General features: G+C 34.0%; 1 protein-coding gene across 1 annotated transcript; it reads left to right on the top strand.

Moving 5' to 3' along the window:
* The first annotated feature begins 1,111 nt into the window (after nucleotides 1-1,111).
* On the top strand, nucleotides 1,112-20,613 carry LOC111064576 (BRCA2-interacting transcriptional repressor EMSY). Its single transcript, XM_039424090.1, has 5 exons — nucleotides 1,112-1,755; nucleotides 8,127-8,301; nucleotides 9,077-9,279; nucleotides 11,662-12,299; nucleotides 19,477-20,613. Exons 1-5 carry the CDS (start codon nucleotides 1,695-1,697, stop codon nucleotides 20,596-20,598), a joined length of 2,199 nt encoding a protein of 732 aa, XP_039280024.1. The 5' UTR covers nucleotides 1,112-1,694; the 3' UTR covers nucleotides 20,599-20,613.
* Nucleotides 20,614-24,215: the final 3,602 nt, after the last annotated feature.

The raw sequence follows: 24,215 nt of genomic DNA, 5'->3' as shown, positions 1-24,215 counted from the left end.
TATTAATTTTCAATTGGATTATCAAGTTTAAAATAAATGAAAGTTGTTATCAATAACAAAATCATACAGACAAACATGATGGATTTCAGCCATCATTTTACCCATAATCAAACACTTTTCATATTCAATGGTAACTGTAGGAAATAGTTATTTTCCTACAGTTACCTTGAAAAGTGGCTATTCCTGCACTGATTACAGAACGCAAAGAATCACTTTTCCGCTCTAGTGCGCAAAGTATTACTTTGCCTACTCCAGATTTGCAACATGGCAACACAAAATAGTTAGTGGGTTATATGGAGGATTAGTGCACGAAAACAAAAATTAAGTTGGTAACAATGACTGTGGTTAGATTTAGATAAGAATCATATCAATGGCTACCCTACATTTATGATAAATTCCTATCTAGAAATCCAAAACAAGAATAATGTTCATCTAAATCATAATTGAATAATCATCATTTACGAATTCTCATCATTTAATAATAAATAATAATCCTTTTCTATTGATAATTATTATTTCAACTGCAAGCAATGAGAAAAGTAGCAAATATACATTATAAAATTTGAATTTTGAGGTTAAATGATTACCATTTGATATCCATATAAATAAAAATAATAAAAAACATAAGAATACTACAATAAATATTCTCTGTTGTCTATGATATTTTTATAAATATTTTTCAGTTTACTTTGAGCATTTTTCTCGGTAATTTGAGCAAAAGTCTAAATTTCTGAATCCTGTTTCAGTACTTTTTAGCTGGATGAAACAAACTTGGTACGATTCTTCCCGCTAGGTCGCGCGCTTGTCGGCTCAGCCATCTTGCAGCTATCCCAATCAGCTGTTGGCGTGTATTTTGAATGCGAATTTTTTGTTCTATCTGTATTCTCTCTGATTCTTGAATGAATAAAAATGAGAACTTTGGCTGAGAATTTTCAACTTCAATTAGAGATTATTAATTTTTGAATGAATTGAGGTTTTTATTAATAACAGCATCACACACACAAACATTTGATGGATTTCAGCCATCATTTTACCCATAATTACCCACTTTTCATATTCAATGGTAACTGTAGGAAATATTTTATGTGAAATACGTGCGCAAAGTTCCTCTGCTGCACTGAAGAAGCCATTCCGCTTCGTAAACGTTTCTTTCGATGCAGGAAACTGTCACTTTGCGCACTAGTTGCACAAATAACTATTTCAATTAATATATCTCTTAATAATATTATTACTGTAGCGGAGCACGAGTGACGAACTATAATCAATTTTATAAGTTGCCGGGTGAAGTGTGAACAAACTTGCCTTCTGGGCACTATAGCAACTATAGTTCCAAAAAGCGACACCGTATTCAGATAGCGTCTACTTCGCCTTCGCTTCGCGGCTTCTACAACTTCCAATTTTCTATTCTAGATTCTAGGTATGGATGTTTGTGCTGTGAACACGATTATTTTAACGAAATTGCAACAAGTTTAAATATCATATCAATAAAATGCTTGAGTTCTCTATAGTTGATACTGTTTTATCATTATAGGCCAACAACCACATTAAATTTAGGTGTATATTTGTGTATGTTTCGGTTTTTGTACAACTTATCCAGATTTTAACTGTAACATAACCTACAGTTTTTTATAGCTAGAAGTTTACAAGTGTTTTTTTTCTTAGTTATTTAATAGTGGTGCTTAAAACTTTTTATAATGGATAACCAATTGAGACAGAATCCTACAGAATATTATCGTCTCACTCAAAGAGAGCATGGTAAGTTCAATGTCTAATGCTTCTGTAAAATTTAGAATTCCTTGTGTAAGGTTACTTCATTAATCTAAAGTAGAATTGTTTATTTTGTAAAGGGGCTTTTAAAACTTTGGGTGCATGTTGAAGATATCTATAAAATAGTTGAGATTTCTACACCTCAAATCTTGAAATTCTTGTCCAATTGAACAAAATGTTTCTAATGAAACTACTTTTGCTTTCTATCATCATTTTTATAAACAGCATGTGCGTAAAGGAAAATATATTTTTATAATTTCGTGATGTCTACTAATTTCTCTAAATAGTTTATGGCCGACTCATGTAGGCCTAAGTTCATCCACAAGATTAACGTATTCTCTGAAGACTTGACAATCCTCAGTACAGTATCTTTACAGTCGGCAAAATCAAGGACAAACTTCTGATTCTTTAGGCAGTACTAGTCTTGTCCTTCCAGTAAATTAAAGGACTAGCACATTTTGTTTGGTTATTGATATTTAAAAATATTTTTTTACAATGAATTTTTGTTCATTTTATTCCTGGGGTTTGACTTTTTGTTTTGCATACAATTGGTGTATAGGCCTAACCTTACACTGCTTGTCATTCAAGTTTAATAACATGAGAAAGATATTTGGATAACTCTTGTACAATAATAATGTATAATGCAACCACTACTTTTTATCTATTGACAACTACTGTAGTTACTTTATTCATTCTCATACCATCTAATGGGACGAGCAATAATTTTGAAAATATACATTTGATTTTTACTTTTCCTATCTTCGAATAACTTGAAACTACAGTTTTTAATACAATTACTTGGTTGGACTGAATTCATATTTGTCAAGTTTTGTAAGAATAAACGAATTCTTCAAACATGAACTCAAGTTAATCATGTTCATTATCAATTTTGATTTAAGAAAATTTAAGGATTATAATCTTGACTCATCAAAATGAATTCTATAAAAACGGAAGAAGAGTTTACATTGGTATAATTTAGTGTATTCGAGTAATTTCATATTTTCTTGAATTCACGGAAACTTTACTAGGCCTACTTTTAATAGAGCATTAGGCTATAAATACTTTAGAAGCACTAAGTTATCAAATTCTTCAGTTTAAAAGAATAAGGCAAATCATTACAAGACAATAATTATCAAGGCGAATAAAGACAGAAATTTGGTTGTTCTTGCAAACCCTTCAAGTGACGCCTTCAAACGGTTTTACGATTACAGTGCTCCAAATTCCTTTAATAAGTTAAGTTACCTCTACATATTACATACCTTTAATATCTTCAGCTTCATCCATTACCCACAATTGTGGGATCGATGGCGTCAAAAAATCAAAACACATAAAAAAACTGTAACAGTTCAGATGGCAGTGATCCAGTGGGCCAGTGCTCACGCTCTCAATTGAAATTCAAATATACATTACATACAGTTCATAATATACAACAATACACATCATTCAAAAATATACATTATTTTTAATTCATTTCAAAATCCCTTGGATATAATTTTTTCTCCATATATTCTTTGACGGAGTAGAAGGGATTATCTAAGAGAAATTTTTCTAGCACATTTCTAAACCTTTTGTAATTAAGTTGTCTTATTTCAAAGGGCAGTCTATTCATAATTTTGATTGCGGCATTAGTGGGGCTTTGATCTGTCTTGTGGAGTCTGCTTCTTGCTAAATTCAAAGATTGACTCGTTCGAGTATTATGTGTGTGTGTAGCACTTCTCAACTCCATTTTATCGGGATTAGCTTTCAAGAACAGTAAACATTGTAATATGTATAATGAAAAGAGTGTTGATATACGCAATCCCTTGAAAATTTCTCTACAATGTTCACGAAATGGAGCTTTGGCAATGACTCTGACAGCCTTTTTCTGCAACAAAAAGATATCATGCGCTTGTGCTGCACAACCCCAGACTATTAGGCCATATTGGATATGCGACTGAAAAATGCCAAAATAGGCCTGACGAATGCCATCCTGGTCCAGCTCACCACAAAGACGTTTGAGGGCAAATACACTGCTGCTCAACTTATTTTTCAGACTGGCAATGTGATGGGTCCAAGTTAGAGTAGGGTCTTCAATGATTCCCAAAAATTTCTGAGCCTTATTATTTGTGCTATTGGAAGCAGATCTACTTTTAAGCCCAAACGTGATTGTTGTTGTTTTATCTGCATTGAGAAGCAGCTCATTCGCATTCAACCACGTTTGAACTACCTTCAAATTAGATTCAGAAAGTGCCACAGCCTGAGTGTCATCTGAATGCCTATTGAGAACTGTGGTGTCATCTGCATATAAGACTATTTTTGATGGGACATTGATGCTCAAATCATCAATCATAATAAGAAAGAGCAAAGGACCCAGGACCGAGCCCTGAGGTACTCCACACTTAACAGACAAAGTACCCGAGCTTTTACCATCCACACATACATAATGGCCCATATGAATAAAACCAGAGCAAATGCTCATGAGCAAGAGCATGGAGCATAAGGTTTTGCTCATGAGCAAAAGGTAGAAGCAAAAGCATTTGCTCATTTTTTATATGAATAAGCTTTACCTTGTACTCTTACCTTATGCTCCTGAACTCTGGAGCAAATGCTCACGTATTTTAGAGATTTTTCATCAGCTGATTCGCTTTTGTAACCTTAGTTTGTTTTAATAGCTCACGGAAGCGCTAAAATATGCAAATAGGGTGCACCGCTTGTGTTTGCGTCGTCTGCTCTGTTTTCTATTTATGAATAGAGTTTTAGATTTAGGTTCGTTGAGTTCTTGAGTTTAGAATTTTGAAATAATAGCGTGAAAAATGTCATCTCTATAATATTCTTCAGCATATTCTTATAATATCAATAGCCTTCTTATAATCGTCCACACTCTCATCTTCTTAAATGCCTATCTCCTATTTTGTGATGACTATCCTTTGTATTTATTCTTTTGTAGGGATAATGGTGATATATATCATGGTTGAATCAAATAAGAGTTTTATAGTTCTCAACTATTGGTTGTGATCGTATCTGGTATAGTTTCCTCTTCCTCATACGAATTAGTTGAGCCATTTTACTATGAGCAAAAGGTGATAAGCTGCTGTAGACTAGACTCACATTTTTTGAAGCATTTGCTTCAAAAGTTGAGCAAATGCTCTAGTTTATTCACACAGTTTTGAGTATAAGCTTTTACTCTTGAGCAAATGCTCAAACTATTTTTTCGATGAGCATGAGCAAAAGATTTTGCTTACGTTTATTCATAGAAAATGAAGCAAATGCTCCATATTTTAGAAGTATAAGCAAATGCTCAACTTTATTCATATGGCCCATTGTGTTCTGCCCTGCAAATAGCTGGAGAATAAATCCAGTGCTAATCCTTCAATCTGTAAGTGCTTCAATTTTGCTAACAGGATGTCATGTGAAACACATTCAAAAGCTCTACTGAGGTCGCAGAATGATACAGCAGCAGAACATTTCTCCTCAAAACAGTCCAGAATTTCCTCCACCAATTTAATCAGAGCATGGGTGGTTGATAGGCCTTTTCGGAAACCGAACTGAGTCTTACAGAGCAAGTCATTCTCCTCCAAAAATTTGCAAAATTGCTTTCCAAGCAGAATTTCTATTATTTTCGAAAAAAATAGGAACTATAGCAATGGGCCTGAAGTTTGTAATATCTTCATGTTTACCCTTCTTGAAAACCGGTACTACTTTAGTGATTTTAAGTGAGGTGGGAAATTTCCCTTCCGCAATGACTTTATAACAAGGCATGTGAACGGGGTTAGAATACAATTGATAATATTCTTTATTAGAGCATTGGACAGTCCATAGTGGTCCTTACTATTCTTTGTAAACATATGCTTTACAACTTCCAAGATACAATTTTCTGTTACAGGTTTAAATCGGAACTTCTTAATATTTTCAGGAATATTTTTCTTTTCTAATAGTTCAGCCGATGTTACTCTATAGTTTTTAACAAGTTTTTCTTAATTTCTTCAGCTGTATTTACAAAAAAGCTATTAAAATTATCAGGAGATATATTTATTTGCGGTAACTCCTCTCTTTTTGTTTTACTTTTATTTACAATGTTCCACAACATTTTTGACTTATTTTCAGAATTTTCTATAATATTTCTGTTTGCTACTTTCTTTGCTTCTCTTATCATTCCTGGGGTTTGACTTTTTGTTTTGCATACAATTGGTGTATAGGCCTAACCTTACACTGCTTGTCATTCAAGTTTAATAACATGAGAAAGATATTTGGATAACTCTTGTACAATAATAATGTATAATGCAACCACTACTTTTTATCTATTGACAACTACTGTAGTTACTTTATTCATTCTCATACCATCTAATGGGACGAGCAATAATTTTGAAAATATACATTTGATTTTTACTTTTCCTATCTTCGAATAACTTGAAACTACAGTTTTTAATACAATTACTTGGTTGGACTGAATTCATATTTGTCAAGTTTTGTAAGAATAAACGAATTCTTCAAACATGAACTCAAGTCAATCATGTTCATTATCAATTTTGATTTAAGAAAATTTAAGGATTATAATCTTGACTCATCAAAATGAATTCTATAAAAACGGAAGAAGAGTTTACATTGGTATAATTTAGTGTATTCGAGTAATTTCATATTTTCTTGAATTCACGGAAACTTTACTAGGCCTACTTTTAATAGAGCATTAGGCTATAAATACTTTAGAAGCACTAAGTTATCAAATTCTTCAGTTTAAAAGAATAAGGCAAATCATTACAAGACAATAATTATCAAGGCGAATAAAGACAGAAATTTGGTTGTTCTTGCAAACCCTTCAAGTGACGCCTTCAAACGGTTTTACGATTACAGTGCTCCAAATTCCTTTAATAAGTTAAGTTACCTCTACATATTACATACCTTTAATATCTTCAGCTTCATCCATTACCCACAATTGTGGGATCGATGGCGTCAAAAAATCAAAACACGTACAAAACACATAAAAAAAACTGTAACAGTTTAGATGGCAGTGATCCAGTGGGCCAGTGCTCACGCTCTCAATAAAAATTCAAATTATCACCCTTAAATTCGTTTACACTGTAATATGCCGTTCCTATACATCCACAGGCTCACTGGTAACATTTTTGAAGAAATTAAAGCACCTTTTATCCAATTCCGATTTTGATCAGATTGAGGAGTTTTTTTTCACATGAATTCTTTTTTACTTTATTCTTTATACATACGGTATATATTTTTTACTTTATTCTTTATACATTCTTTTGGGAATTTCGACTATTGTTTCCTATAGCCCAGTCAAATAGTCATCATAATGAGCCCCGACTAAACAAAAATTAAGGTAATTGATTTTATTGTTTTAATCGGTCCATTTGGGTACTAGTAAGAGAAATCTATGGTTTCCCACCAAAATGTCTGAAGGCATAACTTTTGGCAGCCTGAAAACCACGAGATTTTCGTACTTTTCAGTTTTTTTACGATATCTCCAAAACCAACTGTTCAATCAATATTTTTGTTCTTTACTTTTTTGAAGATCATAGAATTCTCTACAATTTTCATACCCTAAATGTTTTCCTATCTCCAATAGGAAGCGAGTTATAGGTCGTCGAAAATTGGTATTTTGAAAATTGGTATCATTTATTTCTCAGGATTTTTATATTTTTCTTCATTAATATATTATTACTTTAGTTCATATATTAATATATAAATGTATATATTCTCAAATTCTTCTTAATTTATTTTCCTAGAATTATACTTTTTGGTTTCTATAAATAACTTCTGTAATGTTCACTCCTTTCAATTCGTTTTCTGTGAATAGACAAAGATTTTTTGTTAAAAAATTTTTCGAGGCTTCTGTCTCTTGCAAAGGTAAAATAGTTTAATTTTCAGAGTAGGTAACTTCAACTCAGCTAATAGCTTATGAATAATAATATAATAATAGTGAGTTTCTGTTCATGGCGTGGTCATAAGTACCTTTATCATATCTCTGACGTTACATAATGTTTTTGTTATTTTCATTCATATAAATAGAATATTAGAAGATAATATTTTATTATGTATTTTAGTTTTTGAAAATTATTGTACTGATTTGTTAAGATCATTCATTTTTGTTTGTAAATTGCCAGTGTTATGAATAAGTTTCAATTTCAATTTTAAAAAATCATAAACCAAAATTAGTTTACAGCTAACTGTAGTGAGATTGACTGTAAATTGTCAGCATTTCTTTCAAGTAGCATCATTCGTTTTAATTGAAGTACCGGTATCCTAATGCTGATAGTTGAGAGTAAATATTACCTACTGAAACATAAATAATAATAATAATAATTTCTCTGATTGTATTGTCACATTGTTACGTTTATAACATTGATTATTCTGAGTTTTGTTTTTAGAGGTGAATTCATTTGCATCCATCGTGACAACATTTAGAGGAAGTGGCGAACTGACTACTGAGAAGAGGGAAATGTTGAAAAAATTACAATCTATGCTCAATATATCGGATGAGCGGTATGATGCCGAAATGCGCCGGGTTGCCAATGATGATTTCCTCAATAGAATTGCATACGAGTAAGAATAACATACATTATATTACACAATAATATATTCATTATTTATTCGTATTTTATCAAAGATAAGATTTTTATTATTTTATAAAAAAATCAGATATAGCCTAGGCCTATGAAAATTAAGAAAAAAATTGTCTGGTGTCTGTCAAAATTGAATGAATTTTATTGTAGAATATGTCTGTGACCACGATACCCGATCACCAGTCATTGGAATGCCATCAACTTTTAAACTCAAGTTTTTTATTTGACAAGATTCTGTCACAACAATTTTTATCATTTATACAATTTCAAGATAGCGGAAAGACGTTGAAAACCATCTACTTTGATTGTGTTCTGAGCGGCTATTCAATTTTAAATAACCTCTCACACAACAGTATGGTTGTCGCTTAATCGAATACCACAGTGCCCAGGGCCTGTGATTCTAAAAATTACCACAAATAAGATATAAAATTAAGATAGGGTACCAAAAATGTTACCTAAAACTAACCCTAACTTATAGTTAACTTTAAACCTTGAACCTAACCTTAACAAAACAGATTCTTTCAAATGTATATTGTTATATAATATTAATGTATATTGTTAATTTAACTCATTGTTTTATATAAATCTAGTGTTAAAATTTTATCTTAGCGATTCCTTAAAAAGTATGTGTTCTAAATTACTTTAAGTTTACTAGGGTTTCCTTGAAAATTATGTATTTGGGGTTGATTACGTTTTCACTATTTGCTATTATTCTACTACTTTTTCATTGCCTATGTATTTAATTTGTTGTGCAGAACTACCGGTCGATACGTGACTAGTGAATCTTGGGCAGATGAAGGCAGACGGTTGATTCCCATAATTCCTCGGGCACCGCCCCAGACCAATTCGTGGCACTTGGCTAATGACTGCCTCAGACTGTATTTGATGGGTAGTCTGCCCACTACCACAGTCAGATCACGCATCATCGAGGCTGACAGCGACTTTGAAGACCGTGATGGTAATTCATCCTCAATTATACTTGCTTTTTAATTCATTAATACTAACTTTAAATTATCTTTGCTTGATTATGCAACTCAACTTGCTTTTTTATAAATATTTGTCAACAATTCTAACACTGTTCAATATAGCCCACCACTTTACACAGGGGTTCAATTTCTGTTTACCAATAGTCAAAAGATGTTTGTCAACCACTTTTTAATAACTCATAATACGTTCGGTATAAAACTATTAATGTAAACATAGACTAATTCAAATTAAAATTTTTCTCAATTCTATTATTTAATAAAATTTATGAAATTTAAATTGATAAATCGAGGTACTTTAGAGAGGTTTACGTTATAATGGCAGTTGAGGAAGATAGGAGAAAAGTGTTCCACTGCCTTCTATAGAGGATAGCAACTGATACCAGTATAAATCTTGTGTAATACTTACTGTTCATTCTTGTTAAAAATAATTATATTTTATTTGTCAAGAAAATAAATATTTTTCAATAATTTAATAATGAATTTTCAAACTGAGATTGGCTATTTTGTTAATTAATTATATTTCTACATATTTAAGAATCGATCTGGCAAATGTTGTGGAGCTAGAAAAGAATAGTGATATTTGCTTTGTCAAATGATAGACAAAGATAGCAACACCAATGTTAATCAAATACTATACTGCCATTATAACGTGCACCTCACTATAGTTGCGGTTGTTACACCATGATCAATTTTTAGTAAACTTAATTTTTGAACGCTCAAGGGGCGTTTACATTAGTCAAGTTACCTTGAATTCAAGAACAGAAACTTGGATCTATTATACCAATGTAGACTGCAAGAGCAGACACTTGAATCCACTATACCTATGTATGAGTAGACCCTTAATCTAGTTTTGTTGATTCAAAATTTGAATCTTCAAGATTTCTTGAATCAAGTAGATGTTGAACATGTTTGACTTGAGTCTTGAAGGAACAATCCAACCTACAAATGAGAAAATGAGATAAAAACAGTTGTCAGTCAATGTAGAATAATAAAAACAACTAAATAGAAAAATATGATGCAGATAAAGAAGAAAAATTTGAGATTACTTAGATTTTTTACTTTATAATTATATATACTTTTCAGGTTATGTAACCTTGAATTCAAGGAAACTTGACTAATAAATTGCTACTTCAAGAACTATCGGTGAACGCAACATTCAAATTCCAAGCCATTGTTGGTATGTTAGGTTGGTAGAACTGTTACTTCTTAATAAAAACAATTTAAAAACTTGTAGTACCCTTTATTAAAAACTTTGAAATATTTTAACGACTAGTTTCGACCATTGGTCATTTTCAAGTTGAAAATGACCATGTCGAAACTAGTCGTTAGAATATTTAATAAAGGGTACTACAAGTTTTTATATTATTTTTATTAATTTGAATAAAGTAGCCCATAAGTGAAGTGATTTTCTATTCTTTTTTTGTCATCAGTTCTATATGCGGTTAATTGAAATTACAGAAACAAGCAATGCATTGAGATTCTCAAAATGTCTTATAAGTATAGGCAATGTTATGCCAAATCGAAAAGTTTGTGGAATTTTCGGTCGACAAATTTCGCTAAAACAGAGTCAACAGTTAAGAGACTCATTGAAAAGTTTGAGGAAACAGGTTGGATTTTGAATATTAAACCTCCAGGACACCCTTGTTTTGGATAGTCTATTGAGAACATTGCTGCTGTCAAACAAAGTGTCACTGTGAGCCTACAGAGACACACATTTTGTTGAAAAAGTGAAAGTGTGTACCAAAGTCATTGAGGACATTTTTGTCAGTGTTCCACAATCAATCATGCACTGCAGAAAATGCAGTTTCTATTGTAATGGAAATTATTGCAAAATTTCAAGTAAATGACGTTTTAATCAACAATTCAATTGTTGCATTCTTTATGGGACATTCTATGTGTATCTACATGTCAATCTATATTCGTTATAAATATTATTCAAGAGAAATCAAACAATTACTATCTACAAGTAGGTGTAACCCATGATGCTTCACAATGGGTAGAAAAAAATCAAGTTACATGGATAATCTTAATTGAAGTTGAAAAATTGCAACACAAAATATAGACTCTGGATGTTATTGAACTGAATACTTTCACTTCCATAATAATGCAAATAACCACTGTGCTATCAATGCACTGGGTAAATAAAAGATTTAATAAATTATTTTCTCTTGTAAATGCTATATCTGGCAAATGAAAAAAATTAGATTTAGTCGGTAAAATTAGAATTAATGCAAATGGAAATACGCCTGTAAACATCCTTGGTAAATCCGGAATCTCTATGTAAAATTTCAAATTAATCAGTTTGGTTGTGATGATGCAGAAAAAATAATATCTTCAACAATTTTCCTTTGCAGCACAACAAAGGTACAACATATTTTTGAATGTTATGCGAAGACGACAGGAGAATGGTGGAGCAAGTGATGATGAGATTCCAACGGTAAGAAGAGCTCGACCATCTGCAACGGCAACTGCAACGGCAACTGCAACGGCAACGGCAACTGCAACGGCAACGGCAACTGCAACTGCAACGGCAAGTGCTACTTCTGATGTAACTTCATCGGCAAGTGCAACTTTTGATGCAACTTCATCGGCAAGTGCAACTTCTGATGCAACTGAAACGGCAAGTGCAACTGTAACTGTAGATGCAACAGAAAATGCCGCCATATGGAATGGAGCCTCCGAAACTGCAACTGATGAACCGGCTGCTGTTAGAACGTCCAGTCCTTTGCCAGGAAACTCCCAAGCTGATGATTGCAGCAACTGGCGGCAGCGATTATATGAACTAAGACCCTCCTTATTTGGCATATCTGATTGTCAATCCCCGTGGTCAAGGCAAGTTCTGAATGCGAGACGTCGCATGCTTGCTGGAGGTCAGCAGAGGCTCGACGACAGCGAGATGAGTGAAAGTGATAGTTACGATATTGTCGAGCCGCCTCCTGAAATCCAGTCGCGTCATCTGTCAGGCCAGCCCATGCCAGCTCATCCATCACTGGTCAGTTTGCACTCTACACAGATTGTATTGATTTTTTTCCTCTCTCATGTAACCCTTGTCCAGAATTATGTACATGAAAAATTATTTCAATATTAGTAAAATAATTAACATGTTGAGGAGAGATCAATGATTCCATGAATAAGAATCATTGACTAATAATACCTTCTCCAGAGAAATGTACTAAACATGAAAAATATAGCTTGTATAAAATGAGTTAAGACTTGACCGACCATCCAAAGAAATAACAGCATTGCCAATTTATGTAAAATTGCAACTTTCTCAAATTTCTAATTTAACCACAAAATCGTATGTAGAATATCATCCGAATATCCCAGTAGTGCTGAAATGTTTCAGAGTTGCAGGATTTAGGCCGGTTACAGAGCTCGACCGACCGTCAGTGCGTACGTCAGTCGCGCTTGTCTTTTCAATAGAGATTCCATGTATCCGTACAGAGCAGGACTGACGGCACGCACGCGTACGGTCAGGACCATGCGTTTTATACAGCGTACGAATATCATCGGTCGAGCTCGTGCGCATCCGTTCCATCGGTCGACTAACGCGCTATTGAAACAAATAGAATCTTTCAGAGCTGTACTGGACATAACCAATGTGCTGACACCTCTGCCCGACAATCAGCTGATATTGAATTGAATAGCATAATGAATGAATTCAATTAATAGTGTCATATTTGAATTCAGAGTTTTTCTATACATTTCTTTAATTATTTCTAAATTTTTTATTGAAAAAATCATAATATATTATTAATATTATCTACATTTATTTGATCCGTAGCTTAAAGTGACTGCAAGTATTTCCAATGGTGATACAAGCTCAAAATAACTCATCAAAATTTCTGATGGAGATTCTGTGGTAGTTGAGAAATGTATCTTCACCCCAAGCAATGATGTATATAATGGTACTAAATTCCCTTAGAAATGCTCTTTGGGCGACCATCGAGTGAACTTGATATCTACGTCCTTTAATCTTTCGTTTACGAAGATAATAAGCTGCAATTAAACAATGTGTAAAGGCGTCCATTTTGTGAGTCAAAAAAATCTTGAAAGAAATAAGAAAAATCTGGTGTGGCGCACTCACACAACTTTCCTTGCCGTTATGAAAATTGATCACCTGACGCTAGTGTACTCGCGCATCTCAAGTCTACTATTCAAACATATGAGACAGCTGGTGATAGGTCAATAACGCTGGAAACACACGAGGTCTGCTATCTCTTCGCAGTGAATGATTTAATAGAATCAACAGTTGCCAAGAGTTTGCAATTTATTATTAATCACATGTTCTCGGATTTCAAGCTTATTTTCAATTCTAGGTGGAAATGTTATTGGACATTAATTGCAGAGATTTTCATGCTCAATCTTTTCCACTTGAAATTTTTTGTTTAAATTGTATATGAAGGCCGATAATTGAGAATCTAAAATCAAACTTTGCATAGATGGGGCAAAGCTCCTGAAATTTTTACAGATATATAGGACTGGTTCCAGTTGATAGAGCTTATCAATGACTATTTATTCCAGGTATAAATTTGATCAAAATCGTTGGAGCCGTTTTCGAGAAAATCGCGAAAAACCCTGTTTTTGATAATATTTTCGCCATTTTATCCGCCATCTCGGATTGCATTTGATCGAAATTTTTCTTGTCGGATCCTTATAGTGTAAGGACCTTACGTTCCAAATTTCAAGTCATTCCGTTAACTGGGAGATGAGATATCGTGTACACAGACGTACATACACTCATACACACACACACACACACACACACACACACACACACACACACACAGACCAATACACAAAAACCACTTTTTCGGACTCAGGGGACCTTGAAACATATAGAACTTTAGAAATTGGGGTACCTTAATTTTTTTCGGAAAGCAATACTTTCCTTACCTATAGTAATAATGCAAGGAAAGTAAAAACTGATGTATGGTCAGGATGGTGCATACGCACTGACGGTCGGTCGAGCTCTGAATGTGTAAAACTGATTCATCGATACGTACGGTCAGGATGGTACATACGCACTGACGGTCGGTCGAGCTCTGTAACCGGCCTTTATCTATACTTATAAAATTATTATCTCACTGACTCACTGATCACGATTTCTGGAAAACTACTGGACGGATTTCAATAAAAATTGAAATATAGCTTCCTTATAAGTCCTAGGTGCTCACTAAGAAATCTTTGGCGATATTTTAAATCTAAGGGTGGTTTTTAAGGGTTTAAGTTCGTCTTTTAGCATGTATATTCTTCTTATTCCAATCTCTTAATTATAATTGAAATGTCCATACCATATTTATGTTAATGTAGAACTATAATCTAGAGAGAGTACCTCTTCAAAACAGTTATCTGGTAACCAAATTAATAATTTTATCAGGTTGGCATTAAGTTGAGTTAACTTTGTTAGGTTGGCACCAAGTTGAAGATTAAAATGCATTTATCGCGGAAAAATTGAATGGGCACTGCTACTTCAATCAGAGCTATTCCTGAGAATATTATATTATTATTTATTTTTCAATCACTTGATAATGGCATTATTTATATCCGAAACATGTCGTGTTGAATAATTTCAAAAAGGGTAATCAGATTTATAAATATTAGAATATGAATATGAGAAAAAATATTTTTATTTCTATTCCTGGGAGTATAGATAATTTTTATGTTTCATAAAACAAACTTTTATGACGGGAGTTCTATCAATTGATCCTATTCTATCAAGACTAATTTTGTTTGTATATCTGACAGATCGCGTGAACAGTTTAAACAATTTTGATGAAATTTTAATTATTCAGTATGATGAATGGAGGGTATTTTTAAAACTTCAGAAGTGTCCGTTGTGGAATCTGTGTGCAAAGAATGAGGAAATTCGGCCAGAATTTAACTTGAAAGAAAGGGGTTATTATTTATTAAAACCAAATAGATGTTGTTGCATTTCCTAATGTAAAAATATCTTCCCAAACATTAGTAGTGTTACCAAAGAAAATAGAAGGTGGCTTTCGATAAAAATATTGGAGAATATGCATAACAGTTCGTTGATATTCACTTGAAACTCATTTTTAGCATCAATGCTCCCCGTTCAAATAATGCTGACATATTGATGTGAAACTTACTATAATTTGTTTACATTAGATCAGATGAAGATAAGATGATAGGTACTGTTTCGATTTCAAAATTATGATTGCCATTTTTGCTTTTTATGCCAGCTGTTATTAGTTTCGATTTCAATATGTGGTGAATTCACGGAGGATCGGCAGCCTTGATCGCGGGTTGATTAGTTTGTGCTTTCCTCCCCTTCCCCCTCTCCTAAAGAGGCAAGATAACCTCTCTCCCTCACCCCTCCTTCATCCTCCCCGTTTATCTTTCAACCCAGCACTTCAAGAAGCGTGCTCGAGAAGTCAACATCGTTTCGTTCCGTTTCTCCTGTTCCGTGGCGTTCGAGCTGAACGCAATTACCTCGTTTCGTTTCGTGATATGTGTACAATATCATATAGGCCTATGCATAAAGACAGGATATCGTCAGCAGTAACTTCTACACACGAGATACAGTCCACTTCCTTGCCAGTTCCAAGGTTAGTGCAAATTAAAGACTTACTTTTGGGGCTGTCGACGTTTTCGTGAATTAAATCTTAACTGTACCCCAATCCATAGGTTTGGGGACAGGACGGGATTACCAATATGTTTGAAATTTTCGCTTTTTATACCCGTTGTTTTTATTATGTGAAATAAGCTCTCATTAAATGAAATCATAATCATAGGAGTCAATAATAATTATACTAAGCGAACAATTTCTGTTGAAATATGTGTGTTTGCGGATATGTAAGTATGTCTGACGGATCTCAAACATTTTTTTTATTAAATCAGGAATAGAGTACGTTTGCGATAAAAAATATTTTTAGAACAGGGTTTCCATACTCTGTTGAAAACGTGAGAAAGAAAGTGTGAGCAAGTGAAATAGATTATAATAGCTGTAGTTGAGTTACCAAATTTAGCGATCTTATTTTAAAACATTGCAGTATTCATGGAACATCTGGAAGAATAGGTACAGAAAATGACCGGATGATAGCAAAATGAATTTAAAATCGATCTCTCCTAACATAATTATGATAGTTGAATTGATGTTTATTGTGAGGTGATAGAAATGCGACTAATTTCTTCAGCTTCTGTCTTATTGGTTCCTCTGTAGCTCTATGTTTCTACGCAGCCATGGCCTTTAGAGAGCCAGTTGTCCTGTCTGTTAATTCCTAATCCGGACCAAATACCACGAGAACCAATCAGAGAAGCCTTCTATTAAAAAAAACCCTGCTCTGATTGGTTCTAATGGAATTTAATAACGATTGAAATTGAACAGGCTTTTGAGCTACTGGACCTGATATTTTCATGTTTCAAAATCAGCTAAAAACTATATAGAAAAAAAAACATAATATCCCATCAGCTGGTCCTATTTCCTTTCATCCTATACTATTAAACGATCAATTTCTGTTCGTATGTTTGGATGTTTAGATATTTAGATGTTTATATGTTTGTATTTCACCGGATCTCGAAAACGGCTCTAACGATTCTCACGAAATTCAGAGCATAGTAGGTTTATGATCTAAAAATTCGATTGCACTAGGTCTCATCCCTGGGAAAACTTGCTGAAGGACATTAAAAGGATAATTATTATTCATCCTTCAAAAAACAGCTGATAATAATTATTTCGTCGTCTGTTGATGATGGAAGTGAGTGAGCGAGTTCATGTGTGTGGGACTGTGTCAAAATTATGACTCAGCTGTTGAACTTTTGTAATCATTCAATCAGTTACTTAGTGCCGGTTGCAAAAAAGCCGGATTATTCTCAATCCTGATAAATTCCAGTAGATCCATCTTTCTGAAATGGTCTTCTCTGATTTGATTCACGTGAAATTAATCATGATTAAAATTCAACCGGCTTTTGTGCAACCGGGCCTTTGTGAGGGGAATTTTTGCATTCCTCTGGGAATTAATCTCAATCCACTGTGATTAGATAGAACATTTCTATATGAACTATGAATGATATTATAATTTCTTCTTTCGTAATAAATATTTTATGCTTTTGTACTTCAGAGCGAAGCTCAGTCCCCGATATTGATGTCATTACATGACACAAGACAAACCTATTGATATTTATTTATATTAATGAATCACAAGTAAATACTCAAGGTCTCAATTTAGATAGAAATTAAATTAAGTTATAAGTTAATTTACATTCAAATTTTCATCCGTAAGCTTTTGGTTTCAAGCTAAGATTAAAGAAAGAAATCATATAATGGTAGTCAATAATCAAAGTGATTGAATAAACTCTATTCAGAATTATTCAAATTAACATTAAAATGTCCACTTAGAAATTCCTACTTCAATATTTATGGTAGTAAAGTTTAGGACATAAGAAATCAGCCACATTAAATGTTAGACTAATTATTATGGATGGACTCTTATATATAAATGGACTTCCATGGAAGAAAGAATCAGTGGATTGGCTGCTTTTACACTTTTGAATAAGTGAAAGGAAGAGTAAAGCTGCGTTTACACCAAAGCTATTAACAAAATGTAAACTTTTGATGAACATGTGTGTTAGTCAAGTTCCATTCAATCTAATAGAATCCATAAGGATTAAGTTATCAACATTCTGTCAACAACTCCGGTGTAAACCAGCTTAAGCGATAGGCTATGCCAGAGATTCCAGAATAAATAAACTTTATTTGGAATTCTATTTTCAATTGCATCAAGCAAAAGCAAAAATAACATGATCACTGCTAACTTTATAACTGTAACGAGAAATATTAATTGCTAATGGATAAAGTCGAGGTCGACTCTTATGCCCCGCCAAATATTCCACAAAATTCGCTGCAATTAGTCTACTATTCTACAGAGCACTTCCAACACATCAATTAATAATTCAAATGATTAGACTCAATAATCTTCATGTCAAGCTGTGGCCTAATTTCTTTATTACCGATAGAGGGCAGATCATAAGAGGCTCCTAGCAAATAGTAGGTCCGTGATACAAAAATTTGAGCTCAGTCTCATCTCTGAGATAACTTGAGAGGAAAAATTGATCATCCAAGTGGCAGCTTATTGAAACAGAAATTTCCATCGTTTGTTGAAAACTAAAGAGAGAAAATTATTAACTGTGGTTATAACATTTAGCAATATAATTTGAAAACATTGCATGATTCAATGAAAATATTCCCTGATGTCAAGATGAGTGCATAAGAGCAACTGGGTGACACCATAAGGCATCGCTAACTTTTGATTGCTTTTTAAAATACGCAGTTGAATGTATATTTCAACAGAGTTGAATGTGTTGTTCAAACTGAGGTGATAGTAACGCAACTAATCATCACACTACTGTCAACGATTTTTGGGTAACTAAGTATTATAGAAATGTATTTGAATGAAACTTGAATCGGTCCTTTTTGGATACAAAATTCTATGACAGTGACGAGACTATATTAATTTATTATTCAAGTTATATTCAGCAAGCAATTTTTGTTTGTATGATGGATCTCAAAAACGATTATAACGGCTTTGGTAGAATTCAGGTTATAAATATTTTACAAAAATAATCTGATCATATAATTCCCGTAGCGAAGCACGGGTACCCTGCTAGTTGTTTTATGAAATCAAAAACATTGTGGAAATATGTTTTTCTTCAGAATAATAGCTATTTCAGCAATAATATTTGCCGAACGAAATTCAATGCAGCTTAGCTGTATAGCTGTATGTCCAGCCTTGTATAAAGATTCGCAAGTCTTTCTCACACATGTTGCATACAAACGTTTTTCAGCCACTCATTATTGACAAATAATTATCATACACTCATGGAGCAATTCAGTACTTCATATTGGTTGTGATGTAAACTTGACTAACAGCTACTTTGCACATCAAGCTTTTGGAATGAAGCTTAACAATTAGATAGTGAACGTAAGCTGAAAATCAGGTGAACCTTTTCACTTTTCACCCTCATAACCTCAACTCACTGATTGAATGATCACAACTATGAATGATTGTTGAAAAAATAAAAAAATGTTTTCTGACTGTACTCTGAAATCATTGAAAATTGTAAATTACTTTTATATTTATGTAATTGTATGTATGTTCATGTAATATGCTCATGTAATGAAATAACGTATTGTTCTTGTTTTTCAGTGGTCAAGTGATGAAGGGGGTGATGAAGCTGTAATGGGGGGCAGCACCTTTGATGGCAACAACTCAAACGGCACCCTTGCAGATGCTGCGTCGCTGCCCTCATTCGAGGTGGCTGAAAACGGAAATGAAGCAGACCAACAGAACAATGATAACAGTTCAACAAGTGACAGTTCTTCCAATAGCAGTACCAACAGTCAGTTCGGGAACGATGCCATTCAGTTGTATGAATCTAATTCTAGTGACTCAGACAGTAGTGATGGTGAAGAGGCAGTTGCCAATCATCAAGACAATCCTGGTCATCAGAACAATCCAGGTTTTCATAACAATCCAGGCCATCACAACAATCCTGGACATCATAACAATCCTGGACATCATAACAATCCTGGCAATCATAATAATCCTGGACATCATGACAATCCAGGTCACCACAACAATCCTGGGCATCACAACAATCCTGGACATCACAACAATCCTGGACATCATAACAATCCTGGACATCATAACAATCCTGGCCATCACAACAATCCTGGGCATCATAACAATCCTGGGCATCATAACAATCCTGGACATCATGGCAATCCTGAACATCACTATCCGGGTCATCATGATAATCCGGGTCATCATGACAATCCTGGCCATCATGATAATCCTGGGCATCTTAACAATCCTGATCATCATGATAATCCTGGGCATCACTACAATCCTGGCAATCATAATAATCTTGGCCATCATAAAAATTCTGACCATCATAACATTCCTGGTCATCATGTCAATCCTGGGCATGACAACAATCCTGTACATCATAATCAGGGCAATCATAATAATCCTGAAAGTCAAGGTAGCCTTGCAAGTCCAGAAAATGTGGATTCAGAAAGAAATGTAGCCAGCAAAAAATATGCACTGAATTGCAGCTCGAGCAATAGCGAATCTATGAGTGTCAATGCAGATGACCAACAAGACGTGGAAATGAAGTCAAAACCAGACAGTCCAGCAACAAATCCTAGTCAATTGGAAAATGTCGACCAACTACAAGAGGTACGTTTGTTTACTTGGTTTTTAGGCTATAAAGTAAATTCATTTTCAACCTGGGGCTTGTTTCATGAAAACTTAAAAATGATCTAATTGAGAAATAGGCGTACAAATTTATGTTGTAGCACGCCTTTTACTGTTGTATTTTGCTTTTATTGTTATACTCTGTGGAGTACAGTTTTAGACCTTGTGCTTGTCGCATCCACACAATGTATTCTTATTTCTCATAAATTGGGATAACATGTTCAGTTCTCATGAATTTATATTAGAAAAATCTGGTGTGGCGCACTCACACAACTTTCCCTGCCGTTATGAAAATTGATCAACTGATGCTAGTGTTAACGCGCATCTCAAGTCTACTATTCAAAGACCCAAACCAGCTGGTGACAGGTCAATAACGCTGCAGACACATAAAGTCTTTTATCTCCTCATAGTGAATGATTTAATAGAATCAACACTTGCCAACTGTTTGCAAATTGAATAATCTTATTTTCTCGAACTTCGAGCTTATTTTCAATTTTAGGTGGAAATGTTTCTGGACATTAATTGTAGAGATTCTTATGCTCAATCTTTTCCACTTCAATTTTTTTGTTTAAATTTTATCTGAAGCCTGATAATTGGGAATCTAAAACCAAACTTTGCATAGATGGGGCTGAGCTCCTGAAATTTCTACAGATATGGGACTTGTGGCAGTTGATAGGGCTTATCAATGACTTTTTTACTTTTTTAGGTATAAATATGATCAAAATTGTTGGAGCCGTTTTCGAGAAAATCGCGAAAAACCCTGTTTTTTGACAACATTTTTGCCGCCATGTTGATTTGCATTTCATCGAAATTGTTCCTGTCGGATCCTTATAGGGGAAGTTCCAAATTCCAAGTCATTCCGTTAATTGGGAGATGAGATATCGTATACACAGACGCACATACATTCACACACACACACACACACGCGCGCGCGCACACACACAAATACCCAAAAACCACTTTTTTGGACTCAGGGGACCTTGAAACGTATAGAAATTTGGAAATTGGGGTACCTTAATTTTTTTCAGAAAGCAATACTTTCCTTACCTATGGTAATAGAGCAAGGAATGTAATATGCAAATTGAGTTTGAGTAGCTTTCATCTGTTTTTCAGAAGCCGACTATTAATTTTCTAAAGAAAAAGGCACCTGGTTAATATCTGTTTGTCATCGATAATTTTGGGCGTTTCTATGTTCTTTAAAGTCTTAATATCACAGGATTTACATATTTAGCTGATTGAAATCTATGTGTCAATTCCCATAACTTAGCCTAAGGGAGACTACTTATTGATTCTTATGAACGGTTCTGGTAGACGGTGCAAACAAATACGCTCGTTTGAGAGAGAATCTTGGAGCAGCAAGAACGATTCACAGTAGCCAACTAACATTTTTGTCAGTCTGAACTGATTAATCACATTACGTGAGTCAGTAAAGGAATTCTGAACTGGAATTTACAACTCCAGCAATTAACAGCGCATATGAGTCATCACTTTTATAGGCACATAAGCGCAAACTGTATGTCATTGGTGTCTCTCCTTTCAATGAATCGACTATAGTTATTATAGTGATACATGTCGATATTATGCTGATGATGCATTTTAACTTGAAAAAAAATAAAATCTCAACTAATTTTTCTTTAATAGGACTGAGATTAATGAATATGTGTGATTTATAATGCCAAGATTCATAAATTACACATTTTCATCATGCACACACACACACACACACACACACACACACACACACACACACACACACACACACACACACACACACACATTTTCATTATGCATGTTCTGTCGTTAGTGGCCATCCTTACATTCCAAGTTGAAGAATTTCAATTATTATTGATAGCTTATGGATATCCTTCTATGTATCTGAATTCTCAAGTCTTTTGTCATCCATTCAATCAATTGTTCATAGTATGAATTCACTGGAAAACTTGCACAGGTTAAGCCGTCAGTCCCTGCTGCCTAAAAACAGTCGTTAGGTCATGTCAGAGGCCCTGAAATTGATCAGTTGCGACCTGAAAACTCTGACACCAGACCTGAGCCAGCCAGGTCACTAGATATTATTATTATTACTAGAAAACTTGTAAATATATACAAATTAACCATGATTGATTAATGATTCATTTGCTTGAATACGTCTGTTTCAGTCATTTAAAAACTCTTCAACACTATAATATGCCTTGTCAACCAGAAATGCATACAAATCTCTCTTAAAATTAGGCCTACTTGGCTTTGACAAATTTTTAGGCAGCTTGCTGAAAAGTTGCAAGCCATAAACGATCGGACTCTTATCTGAAAATTTTAACCTATGATGTTCAATGAATGGATTTCTACTACCACGTGTAAAATATTTATGAACATCTGAATTCTGTTTTAATGTACCAATTCTATCTGCTGTGAAAAGTAGTACGCGATAGATATAAATGGATGGTAGAGTGAGCAGCCTAAGATCTCTAAAAGTGTTTCTGCATGGATGATTATTTTCTAAATTTGCTAAAAATCTTACTGCACGCTTTTGCAGAACAAATAATCTCTGAATGTTTTTTATACTTGTTGCACCCCAAAGCTCAACACAATACACCAGATGAGTATTAATAAGCGAGAAGTAAACACTTTTAGCTATACTACTGTTTACAAGTCTTGCAATATATCTTAATAGAAAAATGCCTTTGCTCATTTTATTAGCCACCTTATCAACATGCTCGTTCCAAGATAATTTGTCATCCACTGTCAAACCAAGCAAATTAACCACACTTGCGCTCTCAATTATGCTATCGCTATCATTTATTGTGATTGCTGGTTCAAAAGGAAATATTTCTTTTTTAAGTTGAATTGAATAGCCTGGCTCTTATCAGAATTAACAGATAGTGAGCAGTTATTGAAATACTGTACAACCTCATTAGTGGATATGTTAGCAACTAACTCCAGCTGTTGAATACTGTTGTTGTAGAATAACAAGGTTGTGTCGTCTGCATACAATGTTATATCAAATTTTTTGCAACTGAAAGCTGCAAATCGTTAATATATAAAACGAAGAGAAGAGGACCCAGAATGGAACCCTGAGGTACACCCCTAGTCACGTTTAATCTCCTTGAATTCCCAAGTCGGCCATCAGTGCAAACACTCACATACTGCAATCTATTTGTCATGTAAGAATCAATTAATTTCCCCATGAGACCTCTGATTCCAAGCAGATGCAGTTTTTCCAAGAGAATCTTTTTATCTACACTGTCAAAAGCTTTAGAAAGGTCTAACAGCACCCCCATAGTGAAATTTCCTTTGTCAACCTCCTGAATAACTCTTTCAATAAAAGTAACGGCGGCTGTGATTGTTGACTTATTTTTTATAAACCCATTTTGACATTCACTCAATAATTCGAATTTCTGTAGATAGTTTATGATCCTGTTATATATAATCTTTTCAAAAATCTTTGATAAGACTGGCAAAACAGATATAGGCCTGTAGTTAATCATATTTGCTTGATCACCTTTCTTAAATATAGGTATTACCTTGGCGATTTTCAAAGAATCAGGGAAGACTCCTGCTTGAAAAGCGCTATTCACAAGGAAAACGAGAGGCTCGGCGATTACATCACAACATTTTTTAAGGACTTTAACAGAAATGCTGTCATACCCAACACTATTTTTTTGCTTCAAGCTTTTTATCACTTGCATAAC

The sequence above is a fragment of the Nilaparvata lugens genome, chromosome 3 (genome assembly GCF_014356525.2).
Source record: "Nilaparvata lugens isolate BPH chromosome 3, ASM1435652v1, whole genome shotgun sequence".
Taxonomy (NCBI): Eukaryota; Metazoa; Arthropoda; class Insecta; order Hemiptera; family Delphacidae; genus Nilaparvata; species Nilaparvata lugens.
This window is presented reverse-complemented; position numbering and strand designations above follow the sequence as displayed.